Here is a 22,123-nt window from a genome sequence, read left to right on the forward strand (position 1 = left end):
TTGATTAATGTAGAATCACTTAGTCTGGACTATGGGGTCTGTGTGGTCTGATTTTCCATGTAAATTTATGTAAATCTCTCTCTCTCAGTATAAACAAGCCTAGCTGACTTACCATACACTTGTTCAACTAAACTATCGCCTCCTGCAGTGGTGATTCAATATGCAATTAAACCACAAGTATCAATGGTCGTACATCAATTTTATTTATTTACGGAAAGATTTATAGCTTTCAATCCCTTCACAATGACAGCTTTTGAAACCTTGACATGTGATAAGTATGCAGACACGATGTTTTGACGCAATACATAAAAAAATACAATTATAAACACACCATCTCTGTAGAACACTATATCATTATTTTTTTATGAGTTACACACACACACACACACACACACACACACACACACACACACACACACACACACATACACACACTACAATAATTATATCTAAACATCAATAAAAAAGATACATGGTCCCGTTATCAGAAGATCGAGATTCCTCCGAGGAACACACACACTCATTTTAAACGTCGACATAAAAATTCACATACAAACACAGATCCAAACCCACACCGAGCAACAATGGCGGGCCGCATGTGTTGGGAGGGAGAGAAGGAGATAAGGAGCCGCCAGTCATTTCAGGCTCCGATTGTTTCCCTCTGAACCATGATATACCCCGCGTCGCTGGGAGGAGACGGGCGACAGCTATGAAGTCACACGCAGCCAAGGTCACGTAGGTCTGTCCCAAGGAGTCTTCAAGGGTTAGAGTCCGTGGTCTGTCCCAAGCTGAACGATCTATTCACTTGTCCTGACCAGCCCATCTTGCGTCTAATCTCAAGACTGCAAACAAGGTTATCACTTTTGTGTTCTCACGTTTCATTATTTTGTAATTCTTGTGATAAAAGGTCTTTTACACTTTTTTTCTCCTCCAATCTGAAATTCCTGTTATTGGTTTATGTCTTCCAATTATCACCCATGTAAGGATAAAAATCAGATACTCTTGGAAACTGATATTAAGTATAACAAAAAAATAACAAAAAGTAAAGACTGATCAGAATTTGTTAATATTTCATTTTGAGCCTCACTCAAATTCTCCGGTTTTTTTTTCATCCTGACATGGGGTTTAATAATCGTTGGAATGCTGTGTAGAAACCGGCGAACATATCAAACGTACACCAGCGCCTGAGGTTATTCAAAAGGGAAAGTAGAAAATCTTGATCTATAAGGGAACTACACGAGGGTCAGAGGCAGTGGGGCTCACGTGGACAGCACTCCCCGCCCAGACACCTGTCCTGGTGCTGTCGACACTCAGGCTGGCAGGGCACCGCTGAACGGGATGAACCAGTAAAAATAACTTACAATAATATCATGGAGGAACAAAATGGGATTGCCTGAAACCTTAAAACATGCAAAAACGAACATGAACGTTTTTGAAAACATGAACGTACCCTACACTTACAAGTGTTTTTAACACGTACATTAATATTTCCAACACATTAACGTATTCAAAACGTACATGAACGTTTCCGACACATTAAAGTTTTCTACACGTATATGAAAGTTACCAACACTTACAAGAACGTTTTCTACAAGCACATGAACGTTACCGACACTTAAAACAGAGACAGGAGGGAGCGCGTCTTCCCAAGTTTTCATTCCCCCAACTTCTTTGTCCGCATCAAGGAGTTGATTTACTTTATGCTTCATTTCTTAAGCCACTTACTTCCCCTCATAAAAATAACGAGTAAGCAGTAAAAGCAGGTCGCGCCATGCCTGTGTTAAGTCAGTCACCATAAATATGACTATCCGTGTAATCGCCCATTTCAACGAGGTTGTCCATCACGACCCATTACTTAGCGTTTATGTACTTAGCGACGTTATTTTAATTCCTTTTAGTGTTTATTATTCTCATTATCACTAGAACATTAATGTCGAAGCAGCGTCTGAGTACACGTCTAAACAAATAACACTGGACTTCGTTATTTGGTTACATATATATCTGGCATTAAAACAAGTCTCTGTAGTCAGTGCAATAGGATGTCTGATAAGTTTCTCTGCTGCACTTGCTGAAAACGAGGTGGAAGCAAGGAAGGAAGGGGAGGAGAAGGAGAGAGAAGGAGAACGTGAAGCAAGGGGACACTGGGCCCTATCAGACAAAGGCGAGGTGGACTCACTTCCTCTCTGAGAGAAATCGATTCTGTCAAATATATTTGATGCATGAGTCTGTGGTGGCGAAAACGAGGCTGGAGGCGAGGGTGACGGCGAGGGCGACGGCGAGGGTGGCGGCGAGGGTGACGGCGAGAGATGGGGGTGACTCGGATGCTCGACTGCAAGTGTTGGAATGGTTGGAGCATTGTAACCCGATGCTGGTGTGCCGTATAAAAAGTGTAAGGCGAGGGATAGCAGCGGAGGGTGTGAGATCCAGAGTGGAGGACGGCGCCGGTGTGGAGGAAAGGACGTTTTTTCCCAGGCACATGCTGTCGGAAGGCCTTTGGATCCATAAGTTCGGTGGGAAATGGAGAACATGTTTCATCTGCAGTCGCGTACTATCGAGAGGCTTTTGAGTTCAGAAGTTCAACCGGACAATAATGACTTCGACTTATACACGAACTTCTATAATAGTGTTGCCTTCCTCTGGCTTCTTGAATAACGTGAAGAATGTGTATCTTCTTCATGGTCAATAACCAGGGAAGGCTTTGAAAGTCCACAAGTTCCTCAGGACAAAAATTCACCGCCTCGACGTCCGCACGAAGTTTTAGCCTTGCCTGTATTCCCTTACCTTCGTAAAGGGCGAGATATGTGTGTGTGTGTGTATTTATTGTGGTCAGAACTTTGGAGTTTCCAGAATCCAAAAGTTCCTCAAGACAAAAATGACTTGTTTTTACATTTATACGAAGCCTGGGCACGGCCTTTCCATCGCTTCGTAGAAAGCTGTGATGGTAGGAGAACCAAAATGACGGAGACAATGAACGTCACCTTGTGGGCTCTACATATCAGCGAACATCACTCGTTTCGTCACCACCGCCTTCGTCAGGGGGCGGGGACTCCTCAGGCAGCGGGGGCGCCTCCGGAATGTTCATCAGCAGGCCGTTCCTCAGGTCACGCGGGGACAGAGTGGCGACCGACTCAGGCGACGGCAGGTTCTTGAGGTGAATGTCTCGCACCTCCATGAGCACTAGGTTGTTGGGGACGGGATGAGGCTCGAGTGGCGAGTGGGCGTGGGCGTGAGGGGGGTTGTGTAGGTGGTGCGGGTGGTGGTGGCTCCCGCCCGTCCGCGTTGAGGAGTGACGAAGCGCCTCTGTGTCTGCCGAGGTACAAGAACAGAACTGATGAGTCTTCCTATATAGCAAACCTTACTCCGCCTGCTATAGTAAAAGGCAAGCCAACTATGTCTGATGTACAAGAACCCATTAGTCGTACTAGCAAACCTTACTCTTTTATTCCTTCGTTTACTGCTAAGACAAACATATATATGCACTAGAAAAGAAGACATTAATCCTATTGACGAACCTAACTTCTTTCCTCATGACAGGTAAAAACTAAAACTGAACCGTAATAAAAATGTGTACTGTCAAAATGAAGAATGTTCATCAATCCTTATTTTGACAATGGCTAATTTCTGATATATATATATATATATATATATATATATATATATATATATATATATATATATATATATAGAGAGAGAGAGAGAGAGAGAGAGAGAGAGAGAGAGAGAGAGAGAGAGAGAGAGAGAGAGAGAGAGAGAGAGAGAGAGAGAGAGAGAGAGAGAGAGAGAGAGAGAGAGAGAGAGAGAGAGAGAGAGAGAGAGAGAGAGAGAGAGAGAGAGAGAGAGAGAGAGAGAGAGAGAGAGAGAGAGAGAGAGAGCACATTAATCGTCAGCTTTTCATCTTCATCATCATTAGCAGTTACTGAGGATCCGAGGAGGGCTGTGAAGACTTGTAATTTTTCGAGGTGTTTTTATTTTCTTTCTGAGGTGAGTAGCAACTAACTGGGACGGAGAGGGTGTACGAACTGGCGACCACACCATGAACCAGAGACACAACAGACAAAGCGCAACAGAACCCCCCCCCCCCCCTCCTCATTGCTGGAGTTAACTTAGACCTTCCCTATTCGGCAGTCTTCGCGGGACCACCTTAGCTCCCAGTCACCTGAGTTGTGGCGTTGCTGGAGTCTCCTGAAGATGGTGACGGCGCTGGTCATCTGAAGCTGGAACTGTGACGTGGAGAAAGTGTAGAGGGCGGGGTTGACGGCGGAGTTGATGGGGAGCACGAGGACCACCAGCCATGCGTACACCCCTTCTGTGCATGTGGGCGGGGAGAGGACGGCGGGGCGGGAGGGTGGAGTGAGGTGGAGCAAGGTTGGGGGGAGAGGGGTGGGGTGGTTGGGAGGGGTGGAGGGGAGAGGGACAAGGAAGACTGTTATGTCATTGGGAGGCGTGACGCAGATAGAGTGAGAGAGAGAGAGAGAGAGAGAGAGAGAGAGAGAGAGAGAGAGAGAGAGAGAGAGAGAGAGAGAGAGAGAGAGAGAGAGAGAGAGAGCACATTAATCGTCAGCTTTTCATCTTCATCATCATTAGCAGTTACTGAGGATCCGAGGAGGGCTGTGAAGACTTGGAAGAAAGGAAGGCAAGCATGGTCATCAGCCGCTCACATTATTACTAACATCTCGTATCTCCCCTCTTATATTCTTGATAGCCTTCTCTCCCCCTCTCCCCGGCTCTCTCTCTCTCTCTCTCTCTCTCTCTCCCAATAATTTTCACGAGCCCACATGAGCAGCAAAGGAGAGAGATAAACATCAAAGAAGAGAGGGATAAGCAAACGAAAGATGAAAAGAGAGAAAAGAAAAAGACGAAAAAGAAACCATATAATTCCTCAAAAGAAACAGAGCGAGGAAGAATATCAATACTAAATAAAATGACAACTAAATAAAAAAAAGGATAAGTAAAAACATACAACTCATTCCCTCCCTCCCCCTTCCCCTTCCCCTCTTACGATGGACTTCGACGTGGGCAAGAGCGGCGACCTTGACACACATGATGGGCAGCCAGCAGAGGCAGTTGGTGACGACGATGAAGAAGAAGCGGAAAGCGAAGTTCATCTCGTCGCTGGTGCGAGACGTGGACAGTCTCGTTCCCCGGATGTTGAGGAAGAGACCAACGTACGAGGCCAGGATAACCAACATGCTGGAAAAGGGAAGGAGAATGAAGAAGGAGAAGAGGTCGACGTGAAGGAAGAAATCTACAAGCAAGATGGTGCTACTATAAATTATACACTTGCCTGCGCCACAATGGGCTGGAGCCGACCATCAGGCCAAGAAAGCCTACCGGCGTCATAGGCCGAATCGTATAAAACAAACAAACAAAAAATAAAGTGAGGTAAAGATCACCAGCAAAAATGAGATAAAGAATAAGGAAAAGGAGAAAGTGGAAGTGTAGGAAGAGACCAACGTGCTAAAAAGGGGGAAAAATTAGAAAAAAGAGAACTTGAAGGAAGAAATCTACAGGCGAGTCCAGGATCACCATCATGCTAAAAATGGAGGAGAAATGAGAAAGAAGGATGAGTAAGACGTGCAAGGAGAAAACAATGTACAGTGTTTATAACACTAATTAACTGCTGAAAGAGGAAGGAGAAGGGAGATGAGGCAAAGACTGAGCCGTACAAACTATGAAAAATGGCCCGTGTCCTCACCCGTGAGGTGGTGACAAAAAAAAAAAAAAAGCATCATGTCAGCATTAAAAAAAAACCTTTCGGATTTTGGAGGTTTTCGGAGTTTGGAATTTTGGATAAAGAATTCTCAACCTGTAATAATAATAACAATAATAATAATAATAATAATAATAATAATAATAATAATAATAATAATAATAATAATAATAATAATAATAATGATGATGCTACTGCTACCACCATTTTTTTCCACGGCCTCCATCCAGTAGAGTTACGGTGTGAGAGGTATATTTTCTCATATTCTCTCAAAACAATTCATCGAGCTTTATGGCGTAGGCCAGTGTTTATAGTGGCACCATCTTTCTTGGCTCATGCTGCCCCTCGGAGCTCATCTTTAATTTTCTTTGTAGAGAGAATCTAGAGTCCATGGTAAGACGAGGGGAAAGGAAAGAGCGGGGTGGAAGAGAGGGGTCGTGAGGGGAGATAACTGAGGGAGTCGATGGTAAGACAAGGGGAAGAGAAGGAGAAGGGTGATAGAAAGGGGTCGTGCGTGGATTCACAGCCTCACGACAGAGATTTATAAAACAAGATAACACACACACACACACACACACACACACACACACACACACACACACACACACACACACACGTCCCAATTTATTTCCGAACACATTCATCGCAGGCTTCACTGGTTTGCTCGTATCTTGCTTTCCCACAAATTGAAAGCCGGACATAAAAAGGGTTGTAAAGGAGCATAACAGGAGAATAGGAGAAAAGAAATCAGAAGAAGGAGAAAAAGAATTTAAGAAAAGAAAAGACGAGAACAGAGACAAAGACAAAAACAAAGACTAAGAAGAAGAAGAAGAAGAAGAAGAAGAAGAAGAAGAAGAAGAAGAAAAACATCAACAACAACAACAACAACAACAACAACAACAACAACAACAAGAGAAAGAAGAACAAGAACAAGAAGAGCAGGCACAAGAGCAAAAGAGCAAGAAGAACACCAACGAGAAATTAAATAGACGACGACGCGATATAGGTCACAAGAAGAAGAAGAGGAAGAGCCCTCTTCCCCCCCCCCCCCCAGCACCGAAGCCTCACTCACCTGACGAAGTTGAGGCCGAGGAAGATGAAGGCGGAGTACTGCCAGCCCGCCAGGTACGGCTCGTTGATGTACAGCGGGAAGCACACCGAGTTGTTGCCGTAGAAGCTTCGGATCCACAAAACTGACAGCGGGGAAGGCAGAAGAAGGGAAACTGATGAGAGATTACAGGATGAGGGAGCGACAGTAAAGTGAGAAACGGGGCGGAACGAGGGGAAGGGAAGAAGGGTGAGAAAGAGAAATCGTGTGGGAGTCAATGGTGAGGCGAGAGGAGGGGAAGGAGAAGTGTGAAGGAGAGAGGCGTGAGGGATGATAAATGAGGGTATTGATGGTAAGACGAGGGGAAGGGAAGAAGAAGGATGAGAGAGAGAGAGAGAGAGAGAGAGAGAGAGAGAGAGAGAGAGAGAGAGAGAGAGAGAGAGAGAGAGAGAGAGAGAGAGAGAGAGAGAGAGAGAGAGAGAGAGAGAGAGAGAGAGAGAGAGAGAGAGAGAGAGAACCGATAAGAAGACGAGGGGAACAAAAAAACAGATAGGAGAGAGAGAGAGTGGTCGTGAGGGGAGATAACTGAAGGAGTCGATAGGAAGAAGAGGGGAATGGGAAGGAAAGAAGGGTGAATGGGAGGGGTGAGGTACGGTAAGAACGAGGGGAATGGAAAGGACGAGGGGAAAGGAATGGATGGTATGGCAAGGCTGGACGAGGCAGGAGAGGAAGGTCAGCAGAGAGAGATGGTGAGGAGAGGGGAAAGGTGAGGTGAGTGGGTTTAGTTAGGGACAGGATAAGGTGACGTGAGAGTTTGGGGGGTTGAAAGTGGAGCTGAAACGAGGGTAGAGCACCGATGCCAGATTATCGTACTCAAGAGCCTCGTATTTATCGGTTTCTGGCCCATAACTGTTATCAAGAAACACCAAATAATTAACCATTTAAACGATAACCATATATGAAGGCAGTTATTTGGGTGATGAAAGCAGTTTTGGGGTCGGAAATCGGCAAATAAAAGAGGCAGAGTACGACAATCTGGCAACGAGGGTAAAAGGTGTGAAGGCGGGAAAGGGCAAGGTGGGGCAGAAGGGGGGGCGGTAAGGGGGATCATATCAATTAGGGTGGGTGGGGGGCGGGGTGAAGGAAATTAAGGCGAGACAAACGGACGGGATTTGCATGTCAGTCAAGCAGGTGCAATAAGGGCGTTGTTACGTTAATTGCGAACAACGAAATAAATAAAAAATAAACGCATGCACATATGTATTGTTATAATTACAGCAAATGACGATGCTGCAGAAAGTTAATTAACAAAATGGAATAATCTATACTACATTGAAAAAAATAATACATTGGGTTTGTTCGCAAATCTGTAAGCACCATTTCCAATAATATTCATTTCAGGAAGAAAAAACTCTGAAAATAAAGCTGATGTACAAAAATGAATAGTGTGAGAAGATTTTTTTTAAACAATTGTTGAATATTATTACTTCAGATCAATAATTCTCCAAGTTACTTTTTTTTTCCCTTGTGTGGCGATAATATGCAACGAGACTACACTCTTGAAAACTTAAAGGACGCTGGAAACCAAATCAGGAAGGAAGCCATTTACTTCGAGGAGGAGGAGGAGGAAGGGGGAAGAAGAAGAAGAAGAAGAAGAAGAAGAAGAAGAAGAAAAAGAAGAAAAAGAAGAAGAAGAAGAAGAAAAAGAAGAAGACGAAGAAGAAGACGAAGAAAAAGACGAAGAAGAAGACGAGAAAGAAGAAGAAAAAGAAGAAGAAAAAGAAAAAGAAAAAGAAAAGGAAGAAAGAAAGAAAGATACAAAGAAAGGAAGAAAAGAAAAAAGAACACACACACACACACACACACACACACACACTTACTCGGGAAGAAGGCCAGACTGACGGAGGTGAGCCAGATGGCGGCGAGGCAGAGCCGGGCGCCTCGTAGGGACAGCGTGCGGTCGTGGAAGGCCTCGCTGATATAGAGGTAACGCTCCAGGGACATGAAGGAGATGATGAACACCGAGGTCTGAGGCGAAAGGAAGGGCGAGTGTGCGTTGAGGAGCGAAAGAGGCAATGCTTCGTATACATATTTTCAAAGGATAGACGAAATTTGTAGCGATACGGAGACATTGACGAGAGGATAGGGAGAAGTGACTGGAGGTGAATGGAAGGCTGAAAGAAGGAGGATGGTTCTTATATACATTTTTTAAGGGATTGATGAAATTTGAAGCGATGCGGAGACATAGACGAGAAGGTAAAGAAATGCCTGGGGGTGAAGGAGCATGTGTGTGTAGGGGAGCGAAAAGAGGAATGTTTTTTGTGTATTTTTAAAGGATTGATGAACTATGAAGCGATCCGGAGACATAGACGAGAAGGTAAAGAAATGCTTGGGGGTGAAGGAGCATGTGTGTGTAGGGGAGCGAAAAGAGGAATGTTTTTTGTGTATTTTTAAAGGATTGATGAACTATGAAGCGATCCGGAGACATAGACGAGAAGGTAAAGAAATGCTTGGGGGTGAAGGGACATGTGTGTGTAGGGAAGCGAAAAGAGGAATGTTTTTTGTGTATTTTTAAAGGATTGATGAAATTTGAAGCGATGCGGAGACATAGACGAGAAGGTAAAGAAATGCTTGGGGGTGAAGGGACATGTGTGTGTAGGGGAGCGAAAAGAGAAAGTTTTTTATGCGTATTTTTAAAGGATTGATGAAATTTGAAGCGATCCGGAGACATAGACGAGAAGGTAAAGAAATGCCTGGGATCGAAGGGACAGGAGCGTATGCGTTGGGAAGGTTGAAGGAGGATGGTTTTTAGATGTATTTTCAAAGGACAGATGAAATTTCTGGCGAAGCAGAGACATAAACAAGAAAATAAAGAGATGCGAGGGTGTGAAGGGACAGGAGAGTGTGGGATTGGGAGCGAGAAGGGTAATAATTCATGTACATATAGTCAAAGGATAGATGAAATATGTACCACTTGGAAACATAAATAAGAGGATAAAGAGAAGCCCGGGGATGAAAGAACAGGTGAGTGTGCGCAGGGAAGCAAGGGAATGATACTTAACTTTAGTCTTCCAAATATGTCGAGGCCGGTATGGTATAGGTAACATATGAGAGGAAAAAATAGGTGTTGGGACTGTGTGGCAGAGCAAAGGGGAGAAATGGACCCGCGGGACCCAACGCCAAAACGGACTCGACAATTTGGTTATATATGTGCAATACCCTGAGACCTGAGATTTTCCAAGTAGCCGTTCCGATCCTTTTCCATACTGACTTGAAATACTTGCAGGAGTGAGGAAAATCTTGAGAACTAGTAACTTTCACAAGCTATTTATTATTATCATAAGAGACAAAGCAGCTAGAGATGGAGGAGTGCGGACACTGTAAACTGCCTATTCAGCGACCCCCAAACACCTGAGACGCAGAGAAAGAGGAAATGAAAATGAAAGCGACGAGAGAAGGCGAAAGAAGACGAGAGAATTATAGAATACAATACAACAGGGTGGAGAGAGGGGTGAGGTAATAAGGCTGGTATTACAAAACACTTTCGCTTCTCACATCAGCTATTTCTAAAGGTCAAAGAGGGGATCAATCAGGTTCTAATGAGTATTTTTTAGGCTCATGGTACAGAGGAAGGGTCAAACTACCACCAGGGTCATAAAACTAACCCCTGGAAATGCCCACAACTCCTACGAAAGCCTTGTCAAATATGTGTTCTTAGGCGGCGAAATGTCTTTTGATACGGCCCTAAATGTCCTTCCTCTTTAGATTATAGAAGATTATAGAAATGAGGGGACAGAGGGGAAGGGTAATAAGGGTCCTTTCTCTTTAGATTATAGAAGATTATAGAAATGAGGGGACAGAGGGGTAGGGTAATAAGGGTCCTTTCTCTTTAGATTATAGAAGATTATAGAAATGAGGGGACAGAGGGGTAGGGTAATAAGGGTCCTTTCTCTTTAAATTACAGAAGATTATAGAAATGAGGGGACAGAGGGGAAGGGTAATAAGGGTCCTTTCTCTTTAAATTACAGAAGATTATAGAAATGAGGGGACAGAGGGGAAGGGTAATAAGTTTCGCCGCCCAAGAACACATATTTGACAAGGCTTTCGTAGTAGTTGTGAGCATTTCCAGTAGTAGTTTTATGACCCTGGTGGTAGTGTGACCCTTCTTCTGTACCGTGAACCTAAAGAAACCCTCATTAGAACTCAGTCGATCCCCTCTTTGACCTTTAGAAATACTGATGTGAGAGGCAAGTATGTCTTATAATACCGACTTAATCAGTGTCCTTCCTCTTTAAATTATATTAGACTGTAGAAATGAAGGGACAGAGGGGTATAGGGTAATTAATGCATTCAAATACACAAGCCAGAATAGTGCGAGGGCCACCCACCTCAGAGGACACCATCGCCAGGGCCCCGGCGAAGACACACATGTAGGAGTCAGCCCACTGGAGGGCGTGAAAGTTGAACCTTCCCCTGGTGGCGGCGTCCTGAACCCCGATCATCACCAGGTACACCCCCATCAGGAGGTCCGCGACTAGGGGGGGAGGGGGTAGTGGAGAGAGAGAGAGAGAGAGAGAGAGAGAGAGAGAGAGAGAGAGAGAGAGAGAGAGAGAGAGAGAGAGAGAGAGAGAGAGAGAGAGAGAGAGAGAGAGAGAGAGAGAGAGAGAGAGAGAGAGAGAGAGAGAGAGAGAGAGAGAGAGAGAGAGAGAGAGAGAGAAGAAGAAGAAGAAGAAGAAGAAGAAAAAGAACAAGAACAAACACAAAAACAATAACAATAAGGAAAAAAACACAGCATACCAAACAGGAAAATATAAGAAAATCCTTCCTCACCCACCCACGCCCCCACGCCCAACATCGGCACTTCGACTCACCCGCCAGGTTTTTGATGAAGAGCTTCAGTATCTTGTTGTCCTTCCGGGAGATGGCGCGGCAGAAGATGACCAGCCCGTTGGCGATGATCGTGAGCAGGGCCATCAACCACACCGCCACCCGTAGCGTCCGCCAGCTCAACAGGTCCTCGGTGCTGGTGACTCCTGAAGGGGGAGGCGGGGGAGGGGGAGGGGGGGGATGAAGTGGAGGTGCAGTGGTGGTGGACGGTGGGTAGTGGTGATGATGGTGGTGATGATGGTGGTGGTGGTGGTGGTGGTGGGAAAGATTGAATGAATATATGAATGAAGGGAAGATAAATAAATAAGAAAAAACATAGGGAGAGAGAGAGAGAGAGAGAGAGAGAGAGAGAGAGAGAGAGAGAGAGAGAGAGAGAGAGAGAGAGAGAGAGAGAGAGAGAGAGAGAGAGAGAGAGAGAGAGAGAGAGAGAGAGAGAGAGAGAGAGAGAGAGAGAGAGAGAGAAATAAGCAAAAGCAGAACCAATACATTTAGCTCATGATGTCAATTGATAATTTTTTTTCTTGTTACTCTCTTTTCTTGTTCTTATTATTCTATTTCTTCTTCTTTTCCTCCTTCTAAGCACACGCAGACACCAGACTACTGTGCCTCGAAGCGTTGAAGGCAAGAAGGACATTTCTGTCCTATACACCAACGCGCGGAGCTTAATACCCAAACGGGATGAGTTACTTGCCTACGTTGATGTAGAAAGACCGGACGTGATTGCCATCACCGAAACGTGGGCCACCTCTGACCACCTAATGACCGAATTCTCAATTCCGGGATACGAGAGCTTCTACAAAAACAGACTTCACAAGAAAGGAGGAGGTGTTATATGTTACGTCAAGAACAAATACCCGGCCGTGAAACTATCCAAAGAGGACTCAGAGAAATATGACACTGTATATGTTGAACTGGAGACTAGCAAGCACAACAAAATAACGATTGGAACCGTTTACAGACCTCCAAAGCAACAAGCAGCGGACGACGAAGCGCTGTACGAGGAAATTCACACCGTAACACAAAACAAACAATCAGTCAATATCGGAGACTTTAACTGTGCCAACATTGACTGGACCACGATGATTGGAGATCGAGAGGGTAACAGATTGCTCGAAATGTTAGAGGACACTTTTCTAACTCAGATTGTTACCCAACCGACAAGGGAAAATAACTTATTAGACCTAGTACTCGTGAGTGATTCCGATCTCACACGTGAATGTCAAGTCGGCGAAAAACTGGATGGTTGCGACCATCACCTAATTCGCCTAAAGATCAGAACAGACCATGAACTCACCGAAAACACGTCCGAGATTCCAGAGTACAAAAGAGCCAATTTTAATTTCGCTCGTGAGCTGCTAACCCAGACAACTTGGGAGCCCATGAACTTCACTCCTGTGGACGGCGCGTGGAATGGCTTCAAGAACAAACTCCTGGAGGTAGAGAACAACTGTTCCCATGAAGACAAGGAGAACAAATAATGCCACAAGCCCACCATGGATGACTACCCAAGTTCGACGGGCGATTAACTTAAAGAAGAGAAAATACAACTTGCTAAAGGAAAACAGCACTGACGAGGCACGCGAAGAGTACCATCAAAACCTCAGAGCTTGCAGAACTCTCATTCGCCAGCGTAAACGCGACTATGAAAAGTAAATTGCACGCGAAGCCAAGTCCAACCCGAAAAAGTTCTTCACGTATATAAGAACCAAAAAGAAGACAAAAAGCAATATCGGTCCCCTAAAAGATGAAAGTGACGTACTAACACAGGACAAAATTTGCCGACGACACAAAGGTGGGTGGGAAGGCCCTCACGACGGCAGACTGCGAAATTATCCAGAGAGACCTGGACCTGATCACTCGGTTGTCGGAAAAATGGCAGATGTCCTTCAACACTACCAAATGTAAAGTAATGCATATCGGATCCAGAAACAGCAATCACACATACCACATGGGTGGCGAACCACTACATGTTGTGCAAGAGGAAAGAGACCTCGGGGTCACCATCAGCAGTGACTTGAAACAAACAAAACACTGCAAGTCCGCCTGTAAGAAAGTCAATACAATGTTTGGGTTCATAGCGAGGAACTTCGAATACGAGACGCCGGGAGTTATGTTATCCTTGTATAATTCGCTGGTAAGGCCCCACCTGGAATACGCCGTGCAATTCTGGTCTCCTAATTACAGGAAAGACATTGAATTACTTGAGAGTACAGCGCCGCGCCACGAAGATGATACCATCACTGAGGACGAAGCCCTATGAAGAGCGACTCGAGCGACTCAACCTCTTCACGTTGGAAAAGAGACGACTGCGGGGAGACATGATACAAGTCTTCAAGTACCTGAACAAGTTCAGCAACGTTGATCACTCCTAACTCTTCACGCTACAAACTAACCTGAGAACAAGAAACAACGGAAAAAAATTTAAGCAAAGCGATGCAGTACCGACATCGGCAGGAGTTATTTCTCGAATAGAGTTGTTCGCCACTGGAACAGCCTTCCTGCAGAAGTGGTTAGCGCAGATACCATCAACTCCTTCAAGAAACGCATTGATCGCCACTTTGCTGCATCGGGAGTGAACTGAACGTTCCCAAGAGTAGGTACACAAGTGCTTTAATCCTTCCCTGCAAGCCACTCCTGTGGCAAACGGATTGATTAAATCCCTGAACGCAGGCAGCCTAGTAAAGAGCCAGCAGGCTTTCTGATGCCTGCTAGTCCATGTTTCCATGTTTCTCCTTCTCCTCCTCTTCCTCCTCCTCCTCCTTCTTCCCTTCCACCACCTCCTCCTTCTCCTCCTCCTTCTACCCATCCTTCTCCTCATCCTCCTCCTCCTTCCCCTCCACCACCTCCTCCTTCTCCTCCTCCTCCTCCTTCTCCTCGTGGCCCTGATTGAGTGAGGGACAACAAGAACCACTCCTCAGGGTTTCCGGTCACGTGGGTTCATCAATAAAGTTTATGCACCAGAAGAGATTCGATTTAGCTTTTTCATCATTTTTCTTTTTATTTTTCTCCCCTTCCCATCTCTTGCCCTCCCCTCCCCTTCCCTTCCTTTCTCTTCTTCCTTCCCCCCCTTCTCTTCTTTCCTCCCTTCCCTTCTATCTCCTAAGCCTTTTCGTTCTTTTTCCTTTCTCCCCCTCCACTCCCTTCCCCTGCCCTTCCCTTCCCTCTCCTCTCTTCACTTCCCTCCATTCCCTCCTTCATTTTTCTTCCTTTCCTCAACTCTTCTCCCCTTCTTTTTTTCTCTCTCTCCCTTCACTTTGTTTCCCCTTACCTTATCTTCCCATATTTTCTTTTTCTGCCTCTACCCTCTCCCTTTCTCTTCCCCTCCCTTTCCTTCTTCACTTTTTCCCTCTCCTCAACCCCCCTCCCTTTCCTTTCCCTTCCTATCCCTCCCTTCCTCCGCCTCCTCTTCTCTTATCTTCCTCTTCCCTTTCTTTCCTTTTTCTCCCTCCTCTCCCCTTTACTAACCCTTATTTCACTCCCCTTTCACTCTTTTTCCTTTCCATTCCGTCAATTTCTCTCCCTTCCCTTCCTTCCCCTCCAATCTCTTCTCTTCCTTTCCTTCCCTTCAGGTTCTCCACTCTCTTCGCTATTTTATCTCCTCCTTGCAAGAACGAGGGCAGAGAGAGAGAGAGAGAGAGAGAGAGAGAGAGAGAGAGAGAGAGAGAGAGAGAGAGAGAGAGAGAGAGAGAGAGAGAGAGAGAGAGAGAGAGAGAGAGAGAGAGAGAAATAAAAGAAAAGAGAGCGTGTTGGAGCTCTATAGTAAAGAGTGACTCACCGTCGAAATTGGGTAGGCAGATGGCAACGGTGGGCACGTAGCGGCAATACCTGAACGTGTCGAAATACCTGGCGGGGAGAGAAAGCAGAGAGCACCTGTAGTTACCTGTGGAGTTAACGAGAAAAAGCATATGCAGTAAACTCTATAACTCCGTGCGAAACCGGTTCTTAAGAAATTCACGTTAAATGGAAGTGTTATCTCAATGGGATTTATTGATTTGGGACTAGTGGGACTTATTTTATCTATCTTTTTTTTATTATTCTTTATTTATTTATTTTATTCTATTTTTTTGGTGTGTGTGTGTGTGTGTGTGTGTGTGTGTGTGTGTGAAGTCAATTCAAGGGCACGTTATAATGAAACCCTTGAAAAGTAACGCGCTAAATGGAGGGTCTGCCGGAGCACCTGCCGAAGTTCAGGGGACAAAACATATGAAAGCAGTGGTCAAGGAGCACAGAACACCTGTATTTAACGAGACAAAGTAAAGAGCATCTGTAGTTACCGAGACAAAGCATATAACCTCTATAGTTCGAGACGAAACACATGATAACAGTAGAGAGCCTAGAACGATCATATTCAACGAGACAGTAAATAACACATGTAATTAGTTAACGAGAAAACATAGAACATGTACTTAACGAGATATTGATTTTTTTACAGTAAAGGAAGCAGGTAAAGACAAAGAAGAATACAAAAAAAAACCCGCTAAGCAATGCTCCTATAGGAGTAAACAGAATGAGTGGCCGGAAATGCATATGAAGCACTTGTAATTAATATGAAGTAGCATCGAATACAAGGTTTCACGAGGATATAAGGAGACAAGTGGCCAGACGGCCTATAAATGGCAGCTCCTGAAAGGTGACTTATAATCGAGTTTGCATTAACTACATACCTGGATAGTTACTCGTAATAGGTGGAAACTGCAATGGTATGGCCATATAACAAGAGCCCACGGTCTAGCCAAGACCATCCTCCAGAGAACAGTCCGGGGTAAGAGAAGAAAGGGAAGACAGAAAAAATGGACAGACAACATTGAATGGACTGGAAAGAACTTTACCACAAACCAAGCCTTGCTCATGGCAGAGACGGATGGAAGCAACTGGTACATTGCTCTGCAGTGCGGCGCCCCCTCCGGACCCAGGTGGGTTACGGGATCAGTGACGGTGGCAGTGACACACCTACTCAACTTATTCCACTCACCCGCCATCCTATTTGTGAACCTGTCTTACCTATCTCCTTCCTGAGCCTGAATTTATCCAGATACACAGACACATAGTAAGACAGACAGACAGACAAACAGTTGGATAGTAATAAATAGAACGACAAAGACATCCAGCCAGTCAGACAGACAGATAGACAGACAGACAGATAAACACACACACAAACACAGATAAACAGACAGATAGACAAACATGAGGCAATTTCTTGTCGCAATCAATCGCAGACGACCCAGTGTTGCCATTTCGAATCTTCCTCGGTTCATGGATTTATATATACACGACCCTTGCCTCGGTGTGATTAAGCGGCCGGAATGGTTCACTGAGAGGAAGTTATTGCTGCAGTGAGTCTAGTGCTTGAGTAATGGCCGCCCTTACACGGCTGGTTACTGGGCACGGTGGGTATTGGGGGTAGTAGAGGGAGAGGGTTGTTGAGGGGGAGGAGGAAGCAGTGGGAGAAGGTTGTGGGTGTGGGGAGGGCGGGGGGAAGAAGATCGAGATGGAGATGAAATGGATGAGGTTGGAGGTGAAGAGAATGCATGGGAGCACTTAGTAGAGAGTGGAGATAATAAATAGGTAAGGAAGGAGATTAAGACGAAGATAAAAAAGAGGGGGTGAGAATGGGAAGGGGAAGAAAATGCAGAGGAAGTAAGAGTAGGGGAAAAATATGGTGGTGAAAATAGAAAGAAAGGATGAGGAGGCTGCAGAGGAGGAGGAGGAGGAGAAGGAAGAGGAGGAGGAGGAGGAGATGGCATAGTGGTAAGGGGGGTAAAGATCAAGATAAAAATAAGAGAGAGAGAGAGAGAGAGAGAGAGAGAGAGAGAGAGAGAGAGAGAGAGAGAGAGAGAGAGAGAGAGAGAGAGAGAGAGAGAGAGAGAGAGAGAGAGAGAGAGAGAGAGAGAGAGAGAGAAGGGGGGGGGGGTGATGTAGACCAGCACAGATACAATACTTGGACCACAATCAATCGCGCCTAAGGATTATTGTCCGCTTGTAATACTTGCCTCTGTTGGGGATGGACGAAGGAGACCGAGCTTCTGACGCCCCGCTCCCTCGCCGCCTTTATTGACGGGTCAGTCCACCCATCTCAGGCGCGGTGAAGGGGAAGGTGGTCGGCCAGAACGTTTCCTTGACGGCCGCAGTTCCTTCAAGCATATTAGTGGCCCTGCATGGTGTCCTTCAGTACGCCCTTCATCATCATTTCATTTCTCTAGCGTGACCATCTATACCGACCCATCAATCCATCCAAGCCCTTGGGCATCTCCATCGTTTAGGCAATAGTCGCTTCCTCATTAGCATCCTTATCATCTTACCCGAGACACGAAGAGCAGCTTGGGATGCACGAGGCAGTAAAATTATCTTTCCTTGCACGGGTTCCGAGCCAAGCAGGCCTCCTTGGCAGTGAACGTGTAGACAGGACAGCCTAATGGGCAACCAATCCTTCCTATCCAATCACAATTGTCCTCCCAAGCCTCTCTCTGATTAATCGTTGGGTGATGCAGTTACCCCAAAACCTCTGTATTGCGAAACGTGGCAAACCGCATCCGCAGACCATATTTAACTTTCTTTTCTCTGTTCTGCCGCTCCGTCCAGACGTAGCTCCATACGTTGCCAGCGTCTCGGCTTCCTCTGTGTTCAGGAAATCCGGCCTGACGCAGTACAGACCGTTACAAGCACTGCCAGGAAAAATTTCCCCTAATACATCCTCTCCTCGAATAAAAGGCCACCCCCTTGGGTGGGGACTTTCTTCCCATTGAGCCTTTCCGCTTCCCTTACTCAACGCCTTCCTTCGTTATTTTCACTTTCTTTGCTCCACCTCCTTCCTAACTTCCCACCGAACTTTTTCTCTCTTTACTATCTTCTATACTTTCTCTCCTCACTGGTCTTCTTGTCCCCTTCTTCCTTCTCCTCCTCTCTCCCTCCATCTCTTTGCTGTTCTCCGTATCCATTATTCCTCTAGCCCCAACCCAATGTCCATATGAGGCATTTATATGGACCTTGCCCCAACCCTGCCACAGCCGTGGTCTGTTACGCTCCCTTCATACTCAAACAAAGACTTTCCATAGCAATGTAGACCTCACTCTTGCACCACTATGGCCAAGCTGCTCTAGAAAGGAATTTGCGTCATATGTATCAGACAAAAGATAAACAGCAAAGAGAATGCATGGATATATATAGAGGAGGAGGAGGAGGAGGAGAAGGAGAAGGAAGAGGAGGAGGATACAGAGAAAGGTGTGGAGCTAGAACAGCTGTGGGAGACGCGAGCCGTGATGATGTAGGTAGCAACTCACACGAACTTGAGGCTGGGCAGGATGCGGAAGTTCTTGGTGTTGATGTCGTGCAGGTCAAGTTTCTCCAGCTTCCTGAAAATACACACGTGGTTTTATCTTTTTATTCCATTACTTTGCCTATTTAACTAGAACACTTTACGTCATTAACACATCACACGTCATCACACAAAGTTTACTAAGCCTGCACAACACTCCTCATCGTCATCACTCAACACTCGTGATCACCACAACACACACGAGACGAGACGAGGACACATTCATAACACACGTCTACAACACCCACACATGAGATTAGGAAGACGATAACACAAACCTCACAACGCAACACAAAGCAACATACCAGGGCAGACTAAGAAGGCTCATCGCGACACACATATTCGAAACGAGAACACAGCCAAAACACACACGAGACAAGGACACATTCAGCACAAACAATCCTCCCAGCACACGACGCAAGGACACACTAAGAACACATACTAAGAACACATACACTAGATCAGGACACTCAGGATGGATTAGCAGAAAGACATATACAGATAGTGAAGAAGCAGGAAGAATAGCAGAAAGACAAACATATAGTGAAAAGGCGGGAATAAACGCAGAAACAGAGACATTCAAGAACAAACACACTATCTCAAGACACATACAGAGGACACGATCACTTGAGTCACCGCAGCACGCAAAGACGAGGAAAACAAGACACTCACAGCATGGCGAGACTGTTGAGGCCACGGAAGAGTCCAGCCACCGATGTCACCCGGTTCCCTGACATCATTCTGCGGGTGGAGGAAGAAGAAGAGGACAATTAGACTCACTCATCCACCTGTTCCCGTTCTAAACACAGAAACAAGTACCACACCGTCACCGCTACGATCCCAATACACACTAACACCACAGTAAAGTAATTTCGTGGGTGGAAGAAAAGATAATAACATATACTCGACCTGCCTATCCATTCATCCATCCACCTGGCATAAGAGCAAGTACCACTACCAGCATGATCTTAGCACCACACGCTACAACCACACACACGAGAATATTCTGAGGGCTGAAGAAAAATAAAATAACGTTAAAAAATTTCGTGCTGGTCCCGCTGCAAACACGAGAGTAAGATAAACATCACCACCGCTATGATCCAAAAAACACACTAACACTGCAGTAAAGTAATTATGTTGGTGAGGGAAAAAGAAGAGGAAGGTTAAATAATACACCCGACCACCTATAGTACACTTGTTTCACAAACTATCGGTGTATTTTTTAGAGTAAACATTTTGAGACCCGTGGCGAAAGATTTTAGTCTGTCAATAGGGAGCATATGCCGGGGGACGCGTCGCCTCGCCCTCCCTACGACACCAAACCTAATGGTTCCTCCGGGTACGTCTCCAAGCTGGCCCCCTTTTCAAGCCAAGAACTACGTGAGCGACCACTTGGCCTTCTCCATTCGGGATTGTCTCTTACAGAAAGAAGCCGATGAGCAGGGTCGACTTCTGGGTAGAGTGCCATATGCCCGTATGGCCGAAGTTGGCGTTAACGGATTATGCAGGCAAAAGGCATCGATCCAGTCTCACGAAGTTTGACCCAAGTCATTTCAGCGATAAGCCGTTATTCTGCGAAGGCACTTATAACCGAACGTGCCTCTTCAAATCACTATTCAATGTCACAAAATAAGATAGTGAGCGCAAGCGACTTGAAGATCTGGATCTTTGTCCTTCTGCACGGATATTTACAATGCTATATATGCCATATATTCGTGCGGAGCGAGTCCATAACATCGTGGGATCGTGGGCCAAGCCAATCAGCCGTGAGACTTCTTGACGAGACCCGCCTTTATTCTGGCCTACGCTACCGAGGTATGTGAAATATGTCAAGATATCAACGCCCTCGCCACACGTATGGACAGACTTTCTAGATATGCGAGCACGCACCACCAACATTAGTTCCATAGTCAAGAACACCCTTTTACACAACGATCACGACACAAAACCATGCAATACCACCATCAAACAACCACGTATATACCAGAGCAAGACAGCTTTTTCTTTCTTTCTTTCAGCGTACCCCCTCCCCACCACCCCCTACCACCGTCACTCCTACCATACCGCCCTGCAACCCATAAGGACACGTGGGGGGCGGTAGGAGGGGAGAGGAATAAAGTGGAGGGGGAAAAAGTATGCTACCCCCTCATTCCAAGTGAACACTCCAGCCAGCTATTACGAACACTAACCTCACGCACTTGTCCCCTCGCCCCCCTCCTCCTAAAACAGCCAAGAGGTGAGGATATTGGCGCTTAGATTAAACCAGGTGGCGTTTATGTGTGTGGGTGTGGGTGTGGGTGGGTGGGGGGGGGATGGTGAGCTTATGAATACTGAGATATGAGATTTTTTTTCTTCTTTTTAGTGTTGTATGATGTTTTATATTCATCATAGAGAACGGGAGGCGGCTTTATTTCGCTTTCATTTTAGTCGCGTAGAAATGAATAATAATGTATGTTAATTCAATTCCCAGCCCGAGCTACCACCCGTGAAATGATTATTAAGCTTAACGCTGTGATAGTTTTACCCACTTTGCTATAAATATGATTCCTTTTAAATGAAGAATATGCATATCTCTAATTATCTTCAGCGCATTTATTGTTATTTAAATTTCAGTCGTAAGGCGTTTTTTTGTTTATTTTTATGTTCTCTCATTTTCTTTACCTCTTTTTCCCTCTTCATCCTTTCCTTTCCATCTTTTCTTCTTTCAATGTTTCGTTCTTCCCTCTTTCCTTCTTGTCCTCCTGTTTTGTCTGTCTGTCTGCCTGTCTGTGTCAATCTGTCTGTCTGTCTCTGTCTGTGTCAATCTGTCTGTCTGTCTGTCTCTGTCTGTGTCAATCTGTCTGTCTGTCTGTGTCAATCTGTCTGTCTGTCTGTCTCTGTCTGTGTCAATCTGTCTCTGTCTGTGTCAATTTGTCTGTCTGTATGTCTGTCCGTCTGTCTCTGTCTGTGTCAATCTGTCTATCTGTCTGTCTGTCCGTCTGTCTCTGTCTGTGTCAATCTGTCTGTCCGTTTGTCTGTCCGTCTGTCTCTGTCTGTGTCAATCTGCCTGTCTGTCTGTCTCTGTCTGTGTCAATCTGCCTGTCTGTCTGTCTGTCTGTCTGTCTCTGTTTGTGTCAATCTGCTTGTCTGTCTGTCTGTCTCTGTCTGTGTCAATCTGCCTGTCTGT

General features: G+C 45.5%; 2 protein-coding genes across 2 annotated transcripts in view; both read right to left on the bottom strand.

The window, feature by feature from the left end:
- LOC126995248 (phosphoribosylformylglycinamidine synthase-like) overlaps positions 1–22,123 on the bottom strand; it is an 88,117-nt gene that overhangs the window by 26,556 nt on the left and 39,438 nt on the right. The gene's annotated exons all lie outside the window — the stretch shown is intronic.
- The window catches only part of LOC126995252 (uncharacterized), a 123,801-nt gene continuing 103,771 nt past the window's right edge, over positions 2,094–22,123 (bottom strand). Inside the window, exons 12-21 of the mRNA XM_050854747.1 lie at positions 19,630–19,698; positions 18,923–18,994; positions 15,421–15,488; positions 11,630–11,791; positions 11,147–11,292; positions 8,639–8,786; positions 6,783–6,903; positions 5,000–5,190; positions 4,157–4,306; positions 2,094–3,306 (exon numbers count right to left, since the gene is read on the bottom strand). Of these exons, the coding sequence (XP_050710704.1) occupies positions 2,996–3,306; positions 4,157–4,306; positions 5,000–5,190; positions 6,783–6,903; positions 8,639–8,786; positions 11,147–11,292; positions 11,630–11,791; positions 15,421–15,488; positions 18,923–18,994; positions 19,630–19,698 (1,438 nt within the window). The 3' untranslated portion in view covers positions 2,094–2,995. The remainder of the gene's footprint in view (positions 3,307–4,156; positions 4,307–4,999; positions 5,191–6,782; positions 6,904–8,638; positions 8,787–11,146; positions 11,293–11,629; positions 11,792–15,420; positions 15,489–18,922; positions 18,995–19,629; positions 19,699–22,123) is intronic.

Source organism: Eriocheir sinensis, chromosome 1, assembly GCF_024679095.1.
Source record: "Eriocheir sinensis breed Jianghai 21 chromosome 1, ASM2467909v1, whole genome shotgun sequence".
NCBI classification, from domain to species: domain Eukaryota; kingdom Metazoa; phylum Arthropoda; class Malacostraca; order Decapoda; family Varunidae; genus Eriocheir; species Eriocheir sinensis.